Source organism: Thunnus albacares, chromosome 8 (assembly GCF_914725855.1).
Source record: "Thunnus albacares chromosome 8, fThuAlb1.1, whole genome shotgun sequence".
NCBI classification, from domain to species: Eukaryota; Metazoa; Chordata; class Actinopteri; order Scombriformes; family Scombridae; genus Thunnus; species Thunnus albacares.
The window spans coordinates 10,718,129-10,738,842 of record NC_058113.1 but is presented as its reverse complement, the minus strand read 5'-3'; the positions used below and the strand labels follow the sequence as shown (position 1 = coordinate 10,738,842).

Below are 20,714 nucleotides of genomic sequence, written 5' to 3'. Positions count from 1 at the left end.
GTGTTTTCTGCAGCGTTAGTGAGATTTACATATGTAATTAGAACCTGAAGTGAAGAACTAAAAGCTCGCCTGTGGTGTCCAGGTGTGATGAGTCCAGGATTTAATTTAGTTTTTTTCAGAGGACATGATGTTTTATGGAGGACATCTGGGTGGTTTGAGGGTATTTCCCAGGATCCACCTTTCCAACAAGATGCCTTCACATCTCCCATGTAGTGATTGGAAAGATTCCTGAGTTAACGGTTTTAACATGACTACAGAGTTTGTCATGTGAGGATTAAAATACTGTGTACTGACGATACAACACCGTATCTATTAAATTAAGGTTTAATTATATTGAATTTGGCTGATATGAAGTGTCCATATTTGTTTTGGTTTTCAGGCACTTCTCTATTATTAAGTGCCAGATTGGATACACCAGTGCTTTCAGAAAAAAAGTTTCCCAGTAATAATTACGACAGCTTTGATATGTCATGAAGGCGACACTCGTCTCACTCTAAACTCTCCATGACCCCATTCAGCCCCTCACCAACATACTAGGTACATCTAGTAGGAAGGAATCAAGGACAGAGCAAGGCATCTAATGGTGGACATCAGATGTACCTGCTGAATGATTTAAATAAACTTGAGTTAACTATAACATCAGATTCTTCTAGGTGTCAGTCTTACACTTAGTTCATGGCACTGGTCCCTGTGGCAGCAGTTGAGCAGCGTGTTGCTCATGTAGAAATACAATGATGATGAGAGACGCACGTACAGTATATGACGGCTGATTGAGTTAATGTTCTGTCATCAGTGCTCACTACAAGTGTGTAGACAAATTTAGAGGCCACAGTCTCAGTTAAATCTGTAATCCTGTGCAGTCTGATGGACAGCGGATGGATGTTTTGATTGAGCTGTCAAAGTCATTTTAGTGACACACCAATATTTATTAGTCTGTCATTGATCCAATTTGCTTTTAGAGAGATGAATGAATGCTCTGATGCCACAGAGTCACATTCACTCATGTCTCATGGGCTCGTCCCAGCAGCTGTTCAAAACCAGTTTATATAACCAAATAACATTCACTCATCAAATATAACATTATTAGGTTAACATAATTAATAAACCAACCCAGTTAGAAGTAATAAACTCAGGCCCGCTCACAGATTTACATAAATAACTTAGTCTGAAGACATTTTATTTCAAAACTTAGACAACATTTTGACACAACAATCCTCCCTAGCTGATTATTCAGAAACAAGTAACGTGTAGATGAAGAGATTTTCCTAAAAGCAGACGACTAATTAGAAGTATCTTTAAAATTCGGAAATGGTGAAAAACATTTCTGGTTTGCTTGCGGTTTGAAGATGAGAAGCTTTTAGGATCCGGAGATCTCTTGGAGGATTTCAGCAGCCAGTGGAACCACATCGACATGACACCTGGGACACAGAAAAAAAAAAATCCTATTATTCATCACATCACAGTTATGTTATTTTCTTCTAACATAAAAACCAAAAAAACTTTCCTTAAAAGGTACAAATGATGACAGTGTCGTGTAACGTACATACTGTATTCTACTTAAAGGGTTTATGTGTTGTTACAATAATTTGAATAATTCATCTCAGTCTTTGTGGGGCTTTGATGTGGCTTCACATCTCTCACATAATTCACACTCATTTTCTCCAGTAAAATGACAGACTAATATTCTGAATGTGGGATTCATTTCCGAGTTGTCCGGGCCAAACCACCTACTTGTACATCAGGAAATGGTTCATCACCAGGCTGACTGAAATAGCTGTGATTATGAACTGGCACTCTGAGCACTGAAGCAATCTGTGGCTCCAAACTGAACAGCTCTGAACATTCAAAGTTTCATCTATATTCCTCACTGCTCGTGAACATCTTGATAGATTCTGCTGCAGCTGCTTTATTTTAGTTTTACCATCACTATTTCTTGAAAAATGTGCTGACCATGCTCTCAGACCAACATAAAGCAGGTATAGACTTTACAACGCCCTCAGTTCAATGGTTTTAATGTGCGTGTAAAATGCTCCAGCGCCTCCAACTTACTCTTTCACTGATTGGTTGCCAACCCAGAGTCTCTATCTAGACTGTAAGTGGGAGCCTTCAGGTGAACAAGATGTAATGTCTCACTGAATGCAGAATTAATCTTCTTTATCTGTAAGAACTCGTATGTTTCATTAAATTAGGTGGCTGAAAGTGTTTAAGCCCCTTCTCATACCAGCAGACGTGAATCTGTTGTTGTAAGACCGTAAGAAGCCTTTAGTTTTCCTGAAAGTCACTGAATCCACCAAATACTTCTCCTCCTTCTACCAGCATCACCACTAACAATAACGTGCAGACACATACATATGTTATATGTAAATATTTAAACATCCATACAACATACTACATGATATTGCGTCTTACTGAAAACATCTGTTCAGACTCCTACAGGCTGTCTGAAACCCACTTCTCTACTCTCCCACCTCCCCTCCCTCACTCTCTTATCTCCCTCCTCCCCTCCTCTCTTGCTCCCAGGTGTCTTTGAGGGCAGCCTGTCAGCCAGGCCAGCAGTAGCCCTCCCACCCCCCCCTAGTTAATTAAAACCCACATAATTAACCTAATTAACACACTTCCCAGAGGCTTTGGAAATCCTTGAAAGTTTGTGGATTTTGAAAACATAAATTGGATCCATAAAAGTTTAAGGACAAACTTTTGAGTTTGGTTACTCATTAAATCGCTGCACTCTCACAGTCCCAAATTGCCACTCAGCTGCAGCTCGGAGGACAGCGGAAAATGAAATAATTGCTTTTAGATTACAGTGAATGGCTATTACAGCACCACATTAGCCTCACGATCGGCTTACACCAACACTCGGGGTGTTTGCTGAAATTTATGTGTTTTCGACCATTTGAGATGGAATTAAAAACACCAACCAACCAAAAACAAACACCAGAGAACTCAGTGCAGCAGGTTCCTCTCAGTGTTAGTTAGTGTTCACATATACAGCAGGCATGAAGTTTACCTACAGCAGTGAGCTGTTCTCCAAATCACCTGGTGGAAAATAATAGTTTCACTGTCCACAAACCGGTAGAGTGCTCTGCTGTTGTTAAAGCCTCTGAAACGTTGGTTTTCAATCTGAAATATTTATCTAGAATATTCAATATTCATTACTAAATAAAATATCTTTCAATATTATTTATTAGGCATTAAAAACTCAGTCCCCCATGTTAAAATGCCCGGCTTTACAGCAGAAATAAACATGTTTACAACCTGGTACAAAAAACGGTTTTGGTCTCTATAGCTAATTTCACTGTTCAAGACAACTGTAGGAGGGTGAATTTTTATAATTGACCTGTTTAGATTTTATTAAGGCTTAATTTTATGCATAATTAAGGGTGTAACTGCTTTGAATGAGGTGGGTGCCGTCACAGGCAAATCGCTACCACGGCAACAACATTGGTTAGGTAGTGTAACCATGGTGCAACCCCAGATTCACAGAGTATAGGCGTAACCAAAGCTGTTGCTATTTCAGTGTGTTTTCAGTTCATGAAAATTAATTGTAACATTTTGGTCTAAAAGACCTTCTAAGGAATCAGATGTTCAGTTTTTTTTCCTGGTATGTACTTTTTGTTTTATTGGTTTTAGCATTAGCATTATCACAATTAACCATGGACTGTAAATGCACCATGCTCACCAAGTTAGCAGCTAGCCGCTAGCGTTACAGTCAGCTCCACCCTCTTGTCCAATTATTGCCACTTCTGGCTCCAAAAGTCCACAATGACAACGGTCAAAATGCAAACTCGAGGCTTGAAAACACGAGTGCACAAACCAGTGGGTGACGTCAGAGTGGCTACATCCATTACATTTTACAGTCTATGCTGCTGACTGAAGCTTCATTTTTACAACACAGATGTGAGAGTAGTATTGATCTTCTCATCTAACTCTAAGACATAAAGCAAATAAGCATAGTTCTAAAATCTTGAACTAAGACTTTAAATGTTGCTAAATCCTGCTTGGTGCAAAGAAGTAAGAAGCAAAATAACCACAATTCTTCTCACTAATAATTGTTTTTAGGGTATTTATGTTGGCGTTTTGTTAAAATCCTTCATAAATTGAAGCTGAAACCAAAAGTTTCAGAGAGTGAAGAGTTTACAGAGGAGTTGTGATGTTAACTGGGCTGCTTCTATCATCAGAGCAGATATTAGTGGTCTGCACAACTGATGGCTTCATGTTTGACTGAACACAGCAAAGGATCAGGTTTTGGGCCTCAAGGCTTTTCTTCAGGATGGAGACCGAGCCCCCTCCCTCCACACTTGGTCAGGCTTGAGGTTTTGGAAAAAAAGGCATTCCTCAGGTTGCCATGGTAAAGGCTGAATGACATCATTTGGGTTAGGCTCTCAGCCCAGACCTCCCCTCTCCTTCCCGCCCTTCTTCCGTCTCCTCTCTCTGCCCCAACTCCTCTCATCCTCTCAATTAAAACCTCTCCTCACCCCTGCTCCCCTCCCTTCCACTCCTCTCCTCTCTCCTCATAACTCCTCTCATCTCCTGCCCTTTCTCCTAAAACCTCTGCTCCACTCCTCCCCTCCTCCTACCGCTAAACCAGTGGGAGTGTGCCAGTCACAGCCACTTCAAAGGCTAGAGCTGATCTCTGCTTTCATCTGCCAGAGAGGGAGAGGAGAGAGAGGAGACGAGGGGAGAGGAAAGGAAAGGAGAAGTGGGAGAAGGGAAGCACAAGAGTGAGAGAAAAAGGTGGAAAAGAAATAAAATGAGATAAAAAAAAAAAAAGACAGACAACAGAGGGGGGAGAGAGGAAAAGAAATGGGTTTGGAGGGTAACAAAAAGAGAAGAAAAGGGGTGACCGAGGAGAAAAGAGGGGGAGAGGGAGGGGGGAGGAGGAGAGGCCTCTATAGCAGGACAACAATACACCTTTATTATTGATCTGACAGGGTGAGTGTGTGATTGAGAGACACACAGTTTTTTATGTAGAAGCGGCTGAAAGCGACTATTTGTGTGTATTCATCGTGTGTTTGTGTGTATACACTAAGTGTGTGTGTGTGTGTGTGTGTGTCTGTGTGACAGGTCGCTGGTCTCATACATCAAAAGATCAAAGGAAGCACGGTCGCTACAGCGACAAAACCCTTGGCTCAAAGAGGGAACACACATTCGGCCCACATACTCACAAAAGCCGGCCAGATGCAGAGACACAGGTGGACACACAAACACCGAAGCACACACACCATGTCTGTCAGAATAAATGATTATAAATGTTTGATAGACATCAGTTGAAAGAAAAACATATCTGTTTTTATAACTAATTCATTAATTATTTGTATTATCACTACTTTTCAATTTGGTCTGCTTCAGTTTTACAGAAATGAGAAGCTGAATGTATAAATACGGCTGAGATGCTGCAGCCTCCTGCTCTGCAACATCTCATTTAACTAGTCAAACAGTGTGTGGCTGTGAGTAGACGTCAGAGTAATCCCATAAAATGAGGAAGCAGCTTTAATTATTCTTGTTTAAATATTGCTTGCTTAAATATATGTAGACATTCTAAGGAAAATATATATTTATAGCTTCCATTACTCACTAGCTCATGTTTAGTTACAGTCTAATATGGACCACTGTATCTTTTCCTCTTATTCAGCTCGTGCTACTTGCTGTACAGAAAAAAAAAGCATTACTTGCAGAAAGTCATCAATAAACAGTGTGTTCCCTGTTCGACCTCAACACAAACCTCACAGCTCCTGAACTCATGAATCTTTGAAGGAAGCTGTTACTCTGTCGGGTGTGTGAGAGAAGTATCATGGGTCATGTTTCCTGTTGTTGATATCAGATGTCAAGAGACCCGCAAACAAAGATGGAGACTTGGTTTTAATAAATGTCTGTATTTAATCTCTGAGATCTTTTTGAGCCATTGAGCTGACATTCTGCCCTGTGAGAAGCAAACGTCCTTTCAATTAACAACTAGAAAAAGTTGCATTTTGACGTGTAATGAACAGACATGTTCAGACAAGCATAAAAATAACAGGATAAGAGAAAAGGCCTGAGGAAAAATATTTAAATTAAGGATGATTTGTTATTGGCACCCACGATTTCAACCCTGCTGTACACACACTACAGACAGAGATGAGCACCTGATATGGACATATGAATACATATCTACTAAACACATCTAAAAAGTCTTGTTTTGCCACAGTTACTAAAAAATATAGTTTTTTGTCTGAAAACTCCATAAAGTCACTATAAAAATGGCAAAATGGAAGGAATATTCCCTATTAAATATATATTTTATGACACACACACTAACACATAGAAACACACACCTGTTGGATGAAGTTATATCCTGCAGTAGACTCTCTAGCTCCGCCCCTTCAGGACATTCTGACCAATCAGATCTCTCTGTAGTCTGCACCTGGAGAAGGAAGAAAAAAAGAGAGTGAGAACAATTGAAGATCTGATTAGTCTTCAGTTAGAAGCCAGTGATGATGTGATGCTACAGGTCTGGACGCTGGTAACCCATAAATACAGAGCAGGGTGATCATGACATCATCATATTATTGTACAAAAGAAGGTGATGGCACACTGTTAGAATGATGACCTCCATTTTGAAACACAGTGCGTCGACTGCTTCTGTCGGCCAGATGTGCAAATTCACACAGTCAAAGTTGAACAAAGGTGAATCACGCTGAAACAGGAAACACAATTCCTCTTCTCTTATTTTATGTTTGTTTATCAGTGATTGTGGCAACAAAGTAACGGCAGTCATGATTCTCGTGCAAGATGCATCACTTTAATTATGAGTGTATTTTTTTCAGTTTCGTTTTAGGCTTTTTGTCACGATTTATCAGTGAAGGAATCACAGCAGCTACATATAACCATCATCACATCAATATTAAAAAAAACTGATGATACATTGTATACTAGAAACATTATTTATTCACTACTCTCTACTTCATCTTTTCACATTCAAAGTCATCTAATAGGCCACTACGGGAGAAAAACTGCCTGTCTGTGTTATCACCAAAGAATAATTTTGCAAGTTACCAAGACCAACTGCTGAGTGGCATCAAACTCATTTGTAAATGCCATTTCAAAGTAAGTTGATCAAAGAGCTAATTTGCCAAAAATCCAGTTGAATGCACAAACACCCTCCTCTCACACCAGCGCTTTTTCAAATAAGTGCTTTGATTTTTCCCTCTTTCTGCAGACTATCATTTTGATCACTGTTCTCCTTATTGCTCCTCCGTAGTGGTCATACTTTTGTAGACTCTGTTACTGAACTTGTACATCATCATCATCATCATCATCATCATCATCATCATCATCTAAGAGCATATGTACCCCCCCCCCCTCCCGTTACTGAATTCTTTTCATGCATCCTCTGTGTCCTCTCTTTGTCATTCGTATGTTTTTACTCGTGTTCTGACTCGTCTCCTCACACCATGATTTCTAGGCTCCACACCCACCCAGGAACACCTGGTCCACAGACTGCTCTGTGTGTGTGTGTGTGTGTGTGTGTGTGTGTGTGTGTGTGTTCAGGGTCGTTTTCATGAAAAAAATTATAGCCAAGTTCAGATCTGAGTGTAAAATTAGGGTGAAGTTTTAACTTCTGGAACAAATGTACTCCAATAAATAATAAAATCTGTGTGTTTGCCTATGTCTCTTTAGCTGTTGATCAAGGTGTATGTGTGTGTGTGTGTGTGTGTGTGTGTGTGTGTGTGTGTGTGTGTGTGTGCTCATGTGCCTGAGTGCATGTGTGCCTGAGTGTTTGGTGAACGTGTTCTCTCTGATCTCCAGTGACATCATCACCTCTGTCTCTGCAGCGACACAGCATGGTTGTTGCTAGGCAACGGGGTTAGGAGGAGACAAAGACGCTCCCCTCACTCTCTTACTTTTCACACACACACACACACACACACACACACACACACACACACACACACACACACACACACACACAAACAAACAAACACAAACACACACCATCCATGCTCTCCACCTCATCTTCGCCCTCTCCTCCTTCATCCTCCTCCCTCTCCATCTCTACCTGACCAACACCCGACTCTATAATACTGAACACAAAGTCAGATGAGAGGCGCACAGACAGACACACGCAGTCTGACACGCTGCCTCTCAGAGACGGCGCAGCGCTGTCATAATAGATATTAACTTCAAACAAGTGACAATGTACCTGACAGTAGAGAAAAAGAGAGTAATACATTTGTCAGAATAATATAGACCTTGCATGAAAGAGACAGACAATGTATGTATGTGTGTGTGAGACTCTTGAAGAATGATTATCTGTTTAATGGATAATGTTAATAAAGAAGTGACTGATATCTACTGTTACTGTAACGTTAAGAGTTCTTTTAAAGCTATTTAACAGAATTACTTGTTAGAGCAAAATCTGAGGTCAGTTCTTCATGTCCTGTACAGATATTTTGCCTCACTGTCATTTATGCAGTTTGAATTTAATGACAATGCGTCACACCATATTATTATCGACAGTTTTGTTTTCCTTACTGCTTCACCTCTTTTTACTCGCACGTGAGGAGTGAGGTCATCCTCCCTGATACTTTTTATTGTCTTATTAAAATTCTTTTTGTGCAGATGTCATCTGGTCACAAATACTCAATGTACAATTTTTTAGTTGTAATACTTAGTCAGGTGCGGTGAAAATATCACTGGAGTGTGTTTCTTCAGTTCAATCCATGCAACCGATATTTTCCATGGACATTTTTCTTGCACACTGGAAGCATTGCAAGAGAGGGATTGTTGGATAAATAAATAAATAAATAAATAAATAAATAAATTTCCATGCTTCTAGCTCATACATGTGAAAGGTTACAGTAATTGTACATAATATGTTTTGACATATTTTTGTCTCCGGAGATGAGAGTGGATTAACAATGAGTGTAAGGAGAAACACAGGATAACATGCTGCCTGGCCTCACAGATCCAGGTTTGTTGTGTAGTTTGTGCACAAAAATTACACAAAAACACTTAAGATTTATAAACATTATTTCTGCTGGATTTATGTGGTTTTATGTGTGAAATGGGCTCGAAACAGACATGAATTGTGCAAACATATGAAGAGACTGAAGAAAATAAATTCTGTGTTGCTAGAGACAGACTACTGAGTTTAAAAACTATACTGACAAATCAAACTGCTTTAAAAGAAATAATAAGTGCTTCTTTCTCTAACAATTTTAAGATTAATTCCTTTTCATTTAATTAGCATCCTCTTTAAGTATTTCCAAGTTGTTGATTGAAAAAAAAAAGACAATTTGAGAATTTTACTAATTCAGACTTGATTCATTCTCCCTCTCTCCTCCCTTGCAGTTTCTAAGCTATTAGCTGGATCTTTGATTGAGATTAACAGCCCTGGAATCAATGAAAGATGATTAAAAAGCCTTTGTTGAAGGGCAAGCACTTGTCTGAGTGTGTAGGTGTGCAACTGAGAGAATGTGAGTCAGCGTGACTGTAATTCTGTGTAAAAGTGTTGTGGATAATGAATGTCTGTTACTTTCTTGGTGCACACTGTTCTCTGCCAACTGATTGATAATGAGATTTGAGAAAACTCATAAGCCTTTTGTCAAAAAAGTATCAAATGTCAATTCTTGATTTCATTATTTCTTTAGAACTTTAAAACTGTTGATTTAAAACTTAAGCTACAGGTCTCCTATGGAGAAAAAGAACTAAATACAAGGTAGAACAATACTGCAACAGCACACTGAAAACTTTAGTTTTATTAGTAAAATGACTAAACAGAAAGCTAGTTGGGTATTTTTATGACCAGATAAATTAGTTCAGCTCTTAGCACTGAGTTGCTTAGTGACTCATTGACTAGCTACGAGGAAATGTCTGAAACACACTGCTCTGTGTGTGTGTGTGTGTGTGTGTGTGTGTGTGTGTGTGTGTTGTTCAAGGTGGTGAGCAGGGTAGAGAATACACACCTAGATGTTACTGTAGCTGTAGCACAGGGGGTAATGAGGGAGTTTGCACAAGTAGACAAATTTGTTACGACAGACAGACAGAAAGAAACAGAGAAATAAGTACGTTTGTGAGCTTTTGTGTGACAGAGAGTTTGTGTGTGGGTGGTTCAGGTAGCTGGAACTAATTAGTGAGAGGAATCCAAAATACGCTCACGCACTTGTGCACACACACAAGCTTTCTCTCTCTCTCACAAACACACACACACACACACACACACACACACATACACACAAAACTACAAATATAAGGCAGTTTACAGGCACAGCCTTCAGTCAGATCATATGACCTCAGGGTGACAACTGACCTTGTGTCCCACGTGCAGAAACTATTTTCTTGACCCTGCGGCCGAATCAAAACATTAAGAATGCATTTTACATAATTCATAGAGGTCCGCAGTAAAACCAACAATTTTTCAAACTAAGATGTATTTTCACTGGACTGCATCCTCCAAACCTTCCTTCCTATACTACACCTAGCAGTTTAAATCAATATTGAACTATTCTGCACAGCTGTGGATTAATTTACAACATCAGTTTACAACACTTTTAAATGACTGATTTATACAATATTTGTGTCATGAGAATTAAAGTACAGTTAAGGTTTGGTTAATGTTTAACCAAAACTACTCAATAAAGGTTAGTGAAGACTCATCATCACGGATTAAAGTCCAGCATTAATTGTTGGTCTGGAAACGGATGCCAACTCTAGTCTTTGGTGTTTAATTAAAATGCATTACCTCCATTCTACATAAATTACACAGCACTTTCTGCATTGCCACTGAATGTTGGCACTGGCTGTAAATCTTGTGCTGCCGAATCATCCAACATGAATTCATTTCCTAGAAAACCCAGGTTGCATAATGTGTGCTAAATATGGTGTTTGACTGCTTCACAACAGGTTTTGTCTAATGAAGTATGAGTCTTCAATATTTCACAGGTGTTTAATTAAAATGAACAAATAAGTCCTCCGTAACAGCTCAACTTAACTTAACTGAATTGTTCCAGCATCATTATATTGTTGTGTGTGAAAGTGGCACCTAGCATGAGAGCTGCTTAACTGTGGTGAAAGTCAGCTGTTCCTGCTCAGTGTAACCAAACAGAGCTAATGTTTTTATTAATGTTTGGGAGTAAAAGCCTCACTAAATCAGCTGCTTTACTGCAGTATGCTCTCTTATAAGTCAGCCGTCTTCGGCCTGTACTACAAATCATTTTGACTATCAGACAAAATTGGACAGACACTCCAACAGAGAGTGACAGGCAGATACAAATCAACACTTTTTCTGCCTCTGTCAGTCTAGTTCTGGTGAAACTACAGTTTTCAGAACAGCAGCCCACATAGTTTTTTGAGAATGTGTATCTGTCTGTCTGTCTGTCTGCACCGAGTCTCTTTTCACTATTCCAATATTTTCATTCTGCAGTGGTGCCAGTTAATATTTCAACCCTCAAAATACAAACAAATATGACGCAGAGACTAGTAAGTCATACAAGGAAATTCAAACATGTCTCAGTGCCGCAACCTGCGATAAGACTGATGCTGACACCTGAAAAAGTAGTGACCCTTGCCACTGATATCTGATAAAATGTTAATGTGTTAACATGTGTGGGAAACTTTTTTTAACGTATGTCTGCTTGTGTCTGTGTGTGCACATCCTTGCATGTGCACTTTACTCACCAGCCGTTTAATGATCCTGAGTGTTGTGCGTTGGATTCGGGACGTCTCAGTGTGCATGTGTGTGTGCAGCACATGTGAGAAGCTATGCAAGCAGGAAGGTGACAGGCAGTCATGACCCTCTCCACCATACAGCTGAACCAGTAGAGACAGACACTGAATAGACTCCTCCAACACCTCCTGGTTTTCAGTAGACAGCTAGAGAGAGAGATAATCAATGAATATATGGAAAGATTCAATAATTCCATTTGGACTGGATTCTTCCTCTTGGTGTATTTAAAGTAAATATTGTAAATAAGATATTTAAAGTAGATGTCAATCCATGTAAATTAATTTAATGTAAACAAGCAACATTTTCACACACAGGTTAGAGAACTGAAGCACATGTTTAAGAGAAAAGCAAAGATGTTGAACTGTAAAATGAGAATAGGCAGACATTTTGTTTTGTGTTTCAAATAACATTAATGACAGCAGCTCTGGTCTATTCACGAGGACCAGTAAGACATGACCAGCATGAACAATACCAGGACCCTAAAATCAAAGCCTTAAATGTGTTTGACACTTAAAAATTGGTAAAGATTTAACTGATTTCACATTTTACAAACTTACTCTTTCAGAAAGAAAGAGTTGTTGGTTCACATTGAGCATAAGATGTTTCTGTGTGATGTTTTTATTAAGATTAATTATTTAAGCCACTAGGTGCGTAATTTGCAGTGAGTTGAAGTTTATTTGCCACTTTTGTAATAAATAAATGGTAAATTTCACAAAAAAACATAATATAATAATATATACATTTATATGGAGGCCATGTTTAGTAGTGTCAGGAAATAATCCAGATCAATGTTCACTCTACACTGTGTAGTAAGATTACTAGTGATCACTGAGTCTGTGTAAAAACTTAACTGCACTGCTGCTCTTCAGGACTGTATTTGTTCAATACAAGCAGGTTTTGTAGTTTTAATGATATTAGATTCAGGGACTGTATTGACGCAAGTGCATTCTCTATCTCACTGATGTCCCATGGGGCAAAGGGGCTGTGCAGAGGTCGGGGGTGTTTCAGCTGGCCCCTCAACACACACACACACACTCAATGTGTCAAGTATAAGTAAAAAATCTCTATTGTGTCCCCTGAGACCTCCTCCTCCTCCCCCCACTCTCCTTTCTTTTCTCCCCTCTCCTTTAAGTCCTCAACTTCCCAGGATGCCTCACAGCACCCTGTCTCTCTTTTGCATGGATTCTCTCCATCTGTCTTCCTTTCCTCCTCAACCTCTCACCTCTGTTTCATTCCTTTAAACATCTCACACTCTTTACTTCCTTTTCTTCCACTTCTTACTTCTTGTTGTTCATCTCAGTCACTGTTTTATTTTAAAATATTTAAATATTCTATTTTGAGGTATTTAGACGTTCAAATCATGTTAAATCCTTTTTATTTAAAGAACATTACAGAAGGTGAGATCATATCATCAGAATCATTCATTAAGTTATCATTTAATTAAATGTGATTTACAGTACAGACACACCTTCCCATTTACTTGAATGAGAGTTTCCAAACTTTTGACTGGTACTGTAAACTCACAATACTTCTGATAACTGGAGTGCAGCTACTAGATGAAGTTATTTTGTGTCACATTATTCTTTAGTATCTGATTTTAAGGGATTATTTAATCATCAGTAGTGTGTACAGAACGTGCCTGAAGGTGTGGATGTCTGAATGGCTACTGCGATAACATTTCCACATTTCTCTCAGCAGAAAGGACCAGACTGTACTCAGTCTTATCTTTTTGTTTTCAAGATTGCATCAGGATGTGTGGTTGTACTTCCAGATATAATAGCCTCCGTTTTCCGCAGAACTTTGGGATTAATATTTGTAATAACTGTAGTATAATTACTTCAGTAAGCTAGAATAAACTTCTTGAACAGATGGGCAATGTGCAAGCAGCGTACTGCCTTAATAAAACATCCCTACACTGTAAACACATCTAGCATAGTCAGTATATTTGCAGGCAACTACGTAATCTGAGACGTGTACAGAAGACAGAGGAGTCTGTGCATGAAAGTGAATTTCAAGCATTTTATTGTCTCTTTGAAAATAGGTTTACTGTAGGTCTCTTTAATTCAGTACCGTAACAGAGATGTACAGTACCAGTCAAAAGTTTGGACACACCGTTCCATTCACTTGCATCAGAAAGTGTGTCCAAACTTTTAACTCTTACTGTACACACGTCTTTGGAAGACAGCTAATTAAGGAAGAAATTTTAGATAAGCTTGATTGGTTGTGTTGTTGTTTACAGTGCAGACAGACACAAGAGTGGATTTGAGAATCGGCATATTTAGTCTGGGAGGATGCTGCAGATCAGTTTACCACGAATGAAACTTCAAACAGTAGCAGATGGTATTACAGACCTTAATGTATTTGTGGATTTTGGTGAAAATGTGTCTAATTTTCCACAACTGTCATTGCTCCCTTATGAAATCATGTTTTTACATTTAGATGGAAATTCTAATATTATTATTAATAATTTAGGTGTCCTGCAGTTTACATACAAAATAGCACTGAAGTGGATATAAAGTTAACTTGTTATACGCAGCTCCAACTAAGTGTGGGACCAACTGTGAAATTATAAGGCTTTGAAAATCTTTACGATGACACGCACTCACAAGTGAACGGTGGGAGTAACCGTGCTGGACTTTATAAGGTGGTGCTTTCAATGTAAGCAATTGATGTGAACTAGGAGATCACTAAATACAAGAGAAATGTATTAATCACATGTAGAAATCACATCAGACACACAACTCAGAAAGATTCATAACCAGACAAATAGGTATCTCTCTCTCTCTCTCTCTTTCACACACACACACACACACACACACACACACACACACACACACACACACACACACACACACACACAGGTTTACTTAAGTCACTTTTGGGGACATTACATAGACTTACATTCATTTCCTGGAGACTTACCCTAACCCTAACCACTACTTGCTTAAACCTAACCCTAACCTTAACCACTGACCAAAACATCAGTGTTTTACCAATTGGGGACACTGCTCTTGCACAAGACGTGCCCAATTAACTGGTATTAAGTCTGGTGTGTGTCCCTGAAAGTGACTTAAGTCATGCCAACATCCACACACACACACACACACACACACACGTGCGCGCCCTCTGTGAGTGTTGGTCTCACCATGTGAATGAGGTGTGTGCTGAGTAGGCTCAGGGGTCTGTTGGCTAGGAGCAGCTTCTCTGCTGCCTCCGTCTCTACTGCTGGACAAGATAGCCTCTGGCTCTATACACACACACACACACACACACACACATACACACACACTTTAAATCATTTATAGAGATTTGACAGTCAATAATGATGGATCCAGAGACCTGCCAAGACAAATTCTGACAGACTGAGACAGACAGAGAAAGACAGACTGATGGACTAACAGAGGAAGTCATTTTTTATGCATACATTGTTTTTTTTTTTGTTTTTTTTTTAACCCTTCTTTAACACGAGATGTGACAACACAGGTTGAGCTGTTTTCTTTGTTCCTTACATCACGTTATTTTAGCATTCCATTTAACACTCCCATCTCCTCTTTTTTGCCCCCCTCATTAGCACCTCTGTCCCTCACTTTGCCTTATTTTAGCTCAGTTCATGCCTACAGTGGAACTTCAGGCCAATTAGCGGTGGAATAATGTGATTAATACTGGCACATATCTTCTCTCTCTCTCCCCCAAAGTCACTTCTTCTCAGTAATGCTCTCTCTCTCGCTCTCTCTCTCTCTTTTTTCTTCTGTAGTATATATAATCTCTGACTCTCACTCTCTTGACCAATGCAGTAATAGTTTGGGGAGAGTGGTCTAGTCACGTCCTCTCTCCTTATCAGACCTTATTACCCAAATGAATTTGGTTTGGGCAGAAGTTTTCTTTTTAATGAGCTTTGCATTTCTTGCAGAATTGATTTCCGCTGCACATTCTGCTTGCTCCTTTTTCCATTTCTGTCTCTCCCTCTATCTCTCCATCCTTCCCTCTCCCTCTTCTGTCCTTCTCTCTTCCACCCAGTCTTTTACCCTGCCTCCCCTTTAGTCCCCCCACCCCCCTGTCCAGGCATTAATATGTATGCGTTGGGCTGGAGTGCACACTATGGGGAGATGGGGGCTGGTGTGTGTGTGCGTATGTGAGCGTATGTGTGTGTGTGTGTGTGTGTGTGTGTGTGTGTGTAGGGAGGCAAGCTGAGGACAAAGCCAGTAGTGATAATGAGGCCGCAGGGACATAGCCAGACAGGCCCCTCTGTGTATGCCTGTGAGTGGATGTGTGTGTTTGTGTGTGTGTGTGTCCCAGGGACTTGGGACCTCATCCGCTTTCTCCTGAGTCCACAACTTCAATATTGCTGTTGCTTAAACCTGCTAGCTTCCAGTGCACACATCAATGGACACACACACACACACACACACACACACACACACACACACACACACACACACACACACACACACACACACACACACACACACAGATATACACACATGCCTTTGGGGACATGATACAAGGGCAACATTTTGAGGGAGTTGACTTTGTGATTCTGCTGGTGGTTCTGTGCTCAACAGAGATAAAATTGGCAAATAGTGGTAAATCAATCTGGGAATACACCAGGCTATAAGGACAGATGTAATATGATACAGCAAAACAACTGACATATGGCCAACAATTACTTGAAAAAATATTATGAAATACTAGCCAAAAAGAATTTACTTGCAAGGATTGTTGCAATGCAGTGATGTGCAGATGTGTATAATACTGAAGTCACATGTTTGCTAAGGTGTTTGCTCAGTAACTTACAAGTATAGATGCCAACTAATGCTATTTACTGACAAAGATGCATTTTGAGGAAGCCAATAAGACAGGGAGCCACAGAGCAGAGGTCACATCCACATAAACTGCTAATTTTGTGTGTGTGTGTGTGTGTGTGTGTGTGTGTGTGTGTGTTCATACCTGCAGTGCGGAACGGACAACGGTTGATGTTTGTTTTAGGATGTTATTGAGCACTTCCAGGAGGGCTTGCAAAACAAGATGGCTGACCTTTCTCCCAGCAGCCTCTCCATCCAGGTGGAGCACTGCAGCTTCGGGGAGGGTACTCACAACCACCTCTATAAGACCTGTGCAGCAGAAGAAAAGGGTGATGGCTGAAATACAACCGGTTTATCCATTGACTACTTGGGTACAGTTATCTGGCTAAAGATAGAAATATCAATACTGCAAAGGTAACATCACAACAGACCCTAAACTAGATGGTTGTATTAAAATACTGCAAACTGGCCTCCATTAGAAAAACAACATTGACTTGAGGAGTCTGTCTCTCCATGGCCATCAATGAAATATAAATAATTAGTTCTGCTCACAAGCTCATTAATCAACATGTGCTCACATAATAAATTGATAGAAATCAATTAACACAACCAACCTACAAAACAACCAAAACGCTTCCTTGCCTCCCTAAATATTGGAGGTATTCAGAATTACAGTATGCCTGAGCCAGAGTAAATGTCTGTAACTGCAGGCTGTGGTTCAACTCCACAGTGGATCGATAGCTCCTGAACAAGATGAAGGACACTCTCCCTCTTCAGTCAATTAGCATTTCACTGTCACCAATTTGCCCAGCGGAGAAAAACAGCTGAATTTGACATTTAACTATTTCAACAGAACATGAAGCTGTGCAGGTTGAATCTATCTGTGCAAATCTGATATTATCAATACACCCAAGTCCACAAGATGGGAACACAAGCAGCAACAACAAAACTGAAGTCAGTTAAGATGCTCATCTAAAAATGCATTCTGTTCCTTTCTTCTTATCTTTCCCTTCTATTTTTGCACTTTCTGTCCGTCTACAGAAAACTGTGCGATGTAGAACATGTTATAAAGCTGCTAACCCCTGCTAAGCCATGAATAAATAGCACTTACTAAAGTGCAAACCCATGTTTCTTTGCTCAATGAATTTAACATGAAACAGAAGATGCTCTGCATTTTGCAGCTCAATTTGCTATTGTAGGCATTTGTCCCTGAGATGTTCTCACGCACATCTCAATAAGGGAAGACTGGATCGATTCTGCTTCCGACTAGGTTTACATGCCTTCCAATATATTTACAATACTTAAGTCCAAAGTTGTACTTAATTTTCTTTTCTGTGCAAAAAAACAGTTGATAAACAAATTAATTAAATCACTGTCTGCACTGGAAAAAAATCACGCCCAGCGATATTTTCTATTTCAATAGATCTTTATTTAGAATGTAGTAGGTGTTTGTTTTTGTGAGTGAAAGTGAAAGAATTTGTGTGAGTGTGCAGACACTAAAAAGCTGTGAAGGTAGCCTGTTGTCAGTGAGATGTACTGTTACTTTGTCAAGCTGCCTCACAATTAAATAAACGAGCTGCTCTACTTTGGACTGTTCAGTTATACAAAGACCTCGTCTGCTGTTAATGTGATCCGACAACACCGTCCTGTTCTGCATAGTTTCTCATGTATATAAGAATAATATTATTCTGTTATGTGTTGAGAATAGCTGCTATCACTCTGCATGGATTCTCACTCTGCCATCTTCACCAAATCACAAACGGGATATTTTAAATTTAAAGTGTATGCTAATATCTGGAATATGTTGTACGTAGATAGCACAGTGTGCCTGTAAATGATGATCATATGTGCTATTAGGATATAAAAATGGGATATTAAATTGCCCTTTTAGGAGTATTAATTTTCTAACTGGCTGAGTCAATGCTGTAATAACCTGCTGTGGTTTTATATAGACAAAACAGCACTAAACAGGCCATTATGTAGGTTTTTTCACATCCACTCTATACATATTCTACCATGACTTGGTTGACATGACTGCAAATATTCACAAGTAATCTGCAAAGGTCACACTATGCATTTGTTTGAAATTGGCTGCAAAGACAGAACAAAGTTCTGCTGGAATTTAAGGCTAAAAGGAAGTAGTAAAACGCTGGACTTCGGAAAGGGAATTTGAAGCCAACTTCATTTCCAGTCACACACTGGCAGCACTGTGGCCTGTCAAACCACCTGTCGACATTAACAATGTTTTGATTTTCTCATGGTGTCACTGCATTTAAATTAGACCAACTGTTCCATCCAAACAAAACAAAATCATGCATTTTTTAGGGGACACAATTGCTGCTAATTTGTTGAGTCACTGTAAACCAACTAGGATTAAGTACTAGGACTGAGAATACTCAATTAAGACCATGTCCGTTCTTGGCACGATACCATTCATTTGACCAGCAATGGCAAACAAAATGCATGTTACAGAATAAAGCTGAAATATGTGAATAAACAAACTTCTTTAACCAGAGGAGATATTTAGATCCACATCAAAAGTACAATGGGAATGTGATTATTGCAATAACGCCAAAAAGCAGAGCTTCAGTCTATACTTAACTGTAGATTGATGGATAATTTTTTACCGCCATCCATCCTCTTAAAGCGCTTGCAGGCTGTATAAAAAGCCTTTCCTCTCAGCTGACTGAATCCCTAAAGTCATCTGAAAGTCACAGGACGATTATAGGTTTTCCAACTGCAGCCTCCAATTTAAAATTTTGCGCATATTCAATGCACATGCATGCTTGACTCACTGTGGTTACCCTTCATTAAATCATGCACAACAAGCGCCAAACTGCTGCAAAATAGCTGCACAAACCGTAAAAGGTTTAAATAGTTACTCCATATTGTACACAGTTTACCAAATCAAGACGTGCAAATAATCAGGAGTGTGGGAGACAATGACATCTTGGGAATGCACTGACCATGAACAGTTCACGTGAAAAATTATTTAGTGAGCAGCGAACATAATGACCTTTTTAGTCATAGATTGCTGTGTTGAATGAAAATAGCAAGTACAGTTAGACATGCGTTTATTGTCGCTGCACACATGACACATCTCTCGCTCACGCTCTGGTCATTATGACTACAGTTATTAACACACCAGATTCAGTATACATTACAACAGCAACTGTATTTGTCTCAATAGGAATATCAAAAGAGCATCATAAACATATTTCATGGTTGCACAACGTGATCCAGTCTTTTCTTAGTTTGGCTCCTGGCTGGCTTTCAGTCAGCTATACAGTACATCAGCAATTGCAAGTTGAAGTTGTATACACACACACACACGTGTTTGTGCACAATGTAATGGTAAGAGTATTGCTTCGACAGATATGCATCTCTGGATTGTGTGTGTGTATACTTGTGAGGTCAGGAACATAACTTAAGTGTAATCAGGGCGATAGCAGTCAATGCTAACAAGCCAATTTTAACAATGTCACATGCGTAAAAGTGTCATTTTAAGGCTATAAATGAGAATCATTTATGAGTGAAAAACATTTTGTTCTGTCCTATTTTGGAGTCTGGACTAAACTTGGTTAAAAATAGACATTGTACAATGCTTTGCAGTACTATCTATTTATAAACCATTGTATGAGTGCTATTGGGAATCAACAGGACAGATGGCTCAGAGCATTACTGTCTAAGCAAAGTAGGATAGTTTCCTAGGGACAGAGAAACAAAATTGATCACATATCACAAATGGATAATGTTTCAGTTACTTTATTTATAGGTAAAATTGTCTAATTTCATTAGTTCAAGTAAAGAATATATACACAGTTTCCACTAATGTGATTTTCCACATTAATTTAGGTTAGCATTGATTTATGCAGCATCTGGGTTAGTCCACTTCAAGAATAGCAAGATGCATGATATGCTCAAATCATGTTTGTGCTTAATGTGCTTACTGAACACTTAAATGGAAGTAGTCTTATTGTCCATGATGATGTGACCCCACAGACCCAAGATTTCCACTAGAGGGTCTCTAGCAGGATACAGAATGTGATTGATTTTGTGTTTTGTGATTTTACTTAATAGAAAAAAAATCACATTTCTTTCTTTACATGTCATTTAAAATGTGTGCACCCAGCTTTTTTATTGAACATTTATTTGTCCCACACTGGAATCCATAGACTGCAATGCAAACTGTAACAGCAACACACAAA

The 20,714-nt window shown here is 39.3% G+C and overlaps 1 protein-coding gene across 4 annotated transcripts in view; it reads right to left on the bottom strand.

The window, feature by feature from the left end:
• Positions 1–1,146: 1,146 nt before the first annotated feature.
• ulk4 (unc-51 like kinase 4) overlaps positions 1,147–20,714 on the bottom strand; it is an 80,155-nt gene continuing 60,587 nt past the window's right edge. For 3 of the 4 annotated variants that reach the window (XM_044359638.1, XM_044359640.1, XM_044359639.1), the window contains exons 33-37: positions 16,652–16,815; positions 14,850–14,951; positions 11,656–11,850; positions 6,312–6,400; positions 1,147–1,418 (exon numbers count right to left, since the gene is read on the bottom strand). In XM_044359638.1, the coding sequence (XP_044215573.1) occupies positions 1,358–1,418; positions 6,312–6,400; positions 11,656–11,850; positions 14,850–14,951; positions 16,652–16,815 (611 nt within the window). In that variant the 3' untranslated portion in view covers positions 1,147–1,357. The remainder of the gene's footprint in view (positions 1,419–6,311; positions 6,401–11,655; positions 11,851–14,849; positions 14,952–16,651; positions 16,816–20,714) is intronic. The other variant, XM_044359641.1, reaches the window with a different exon arrangement.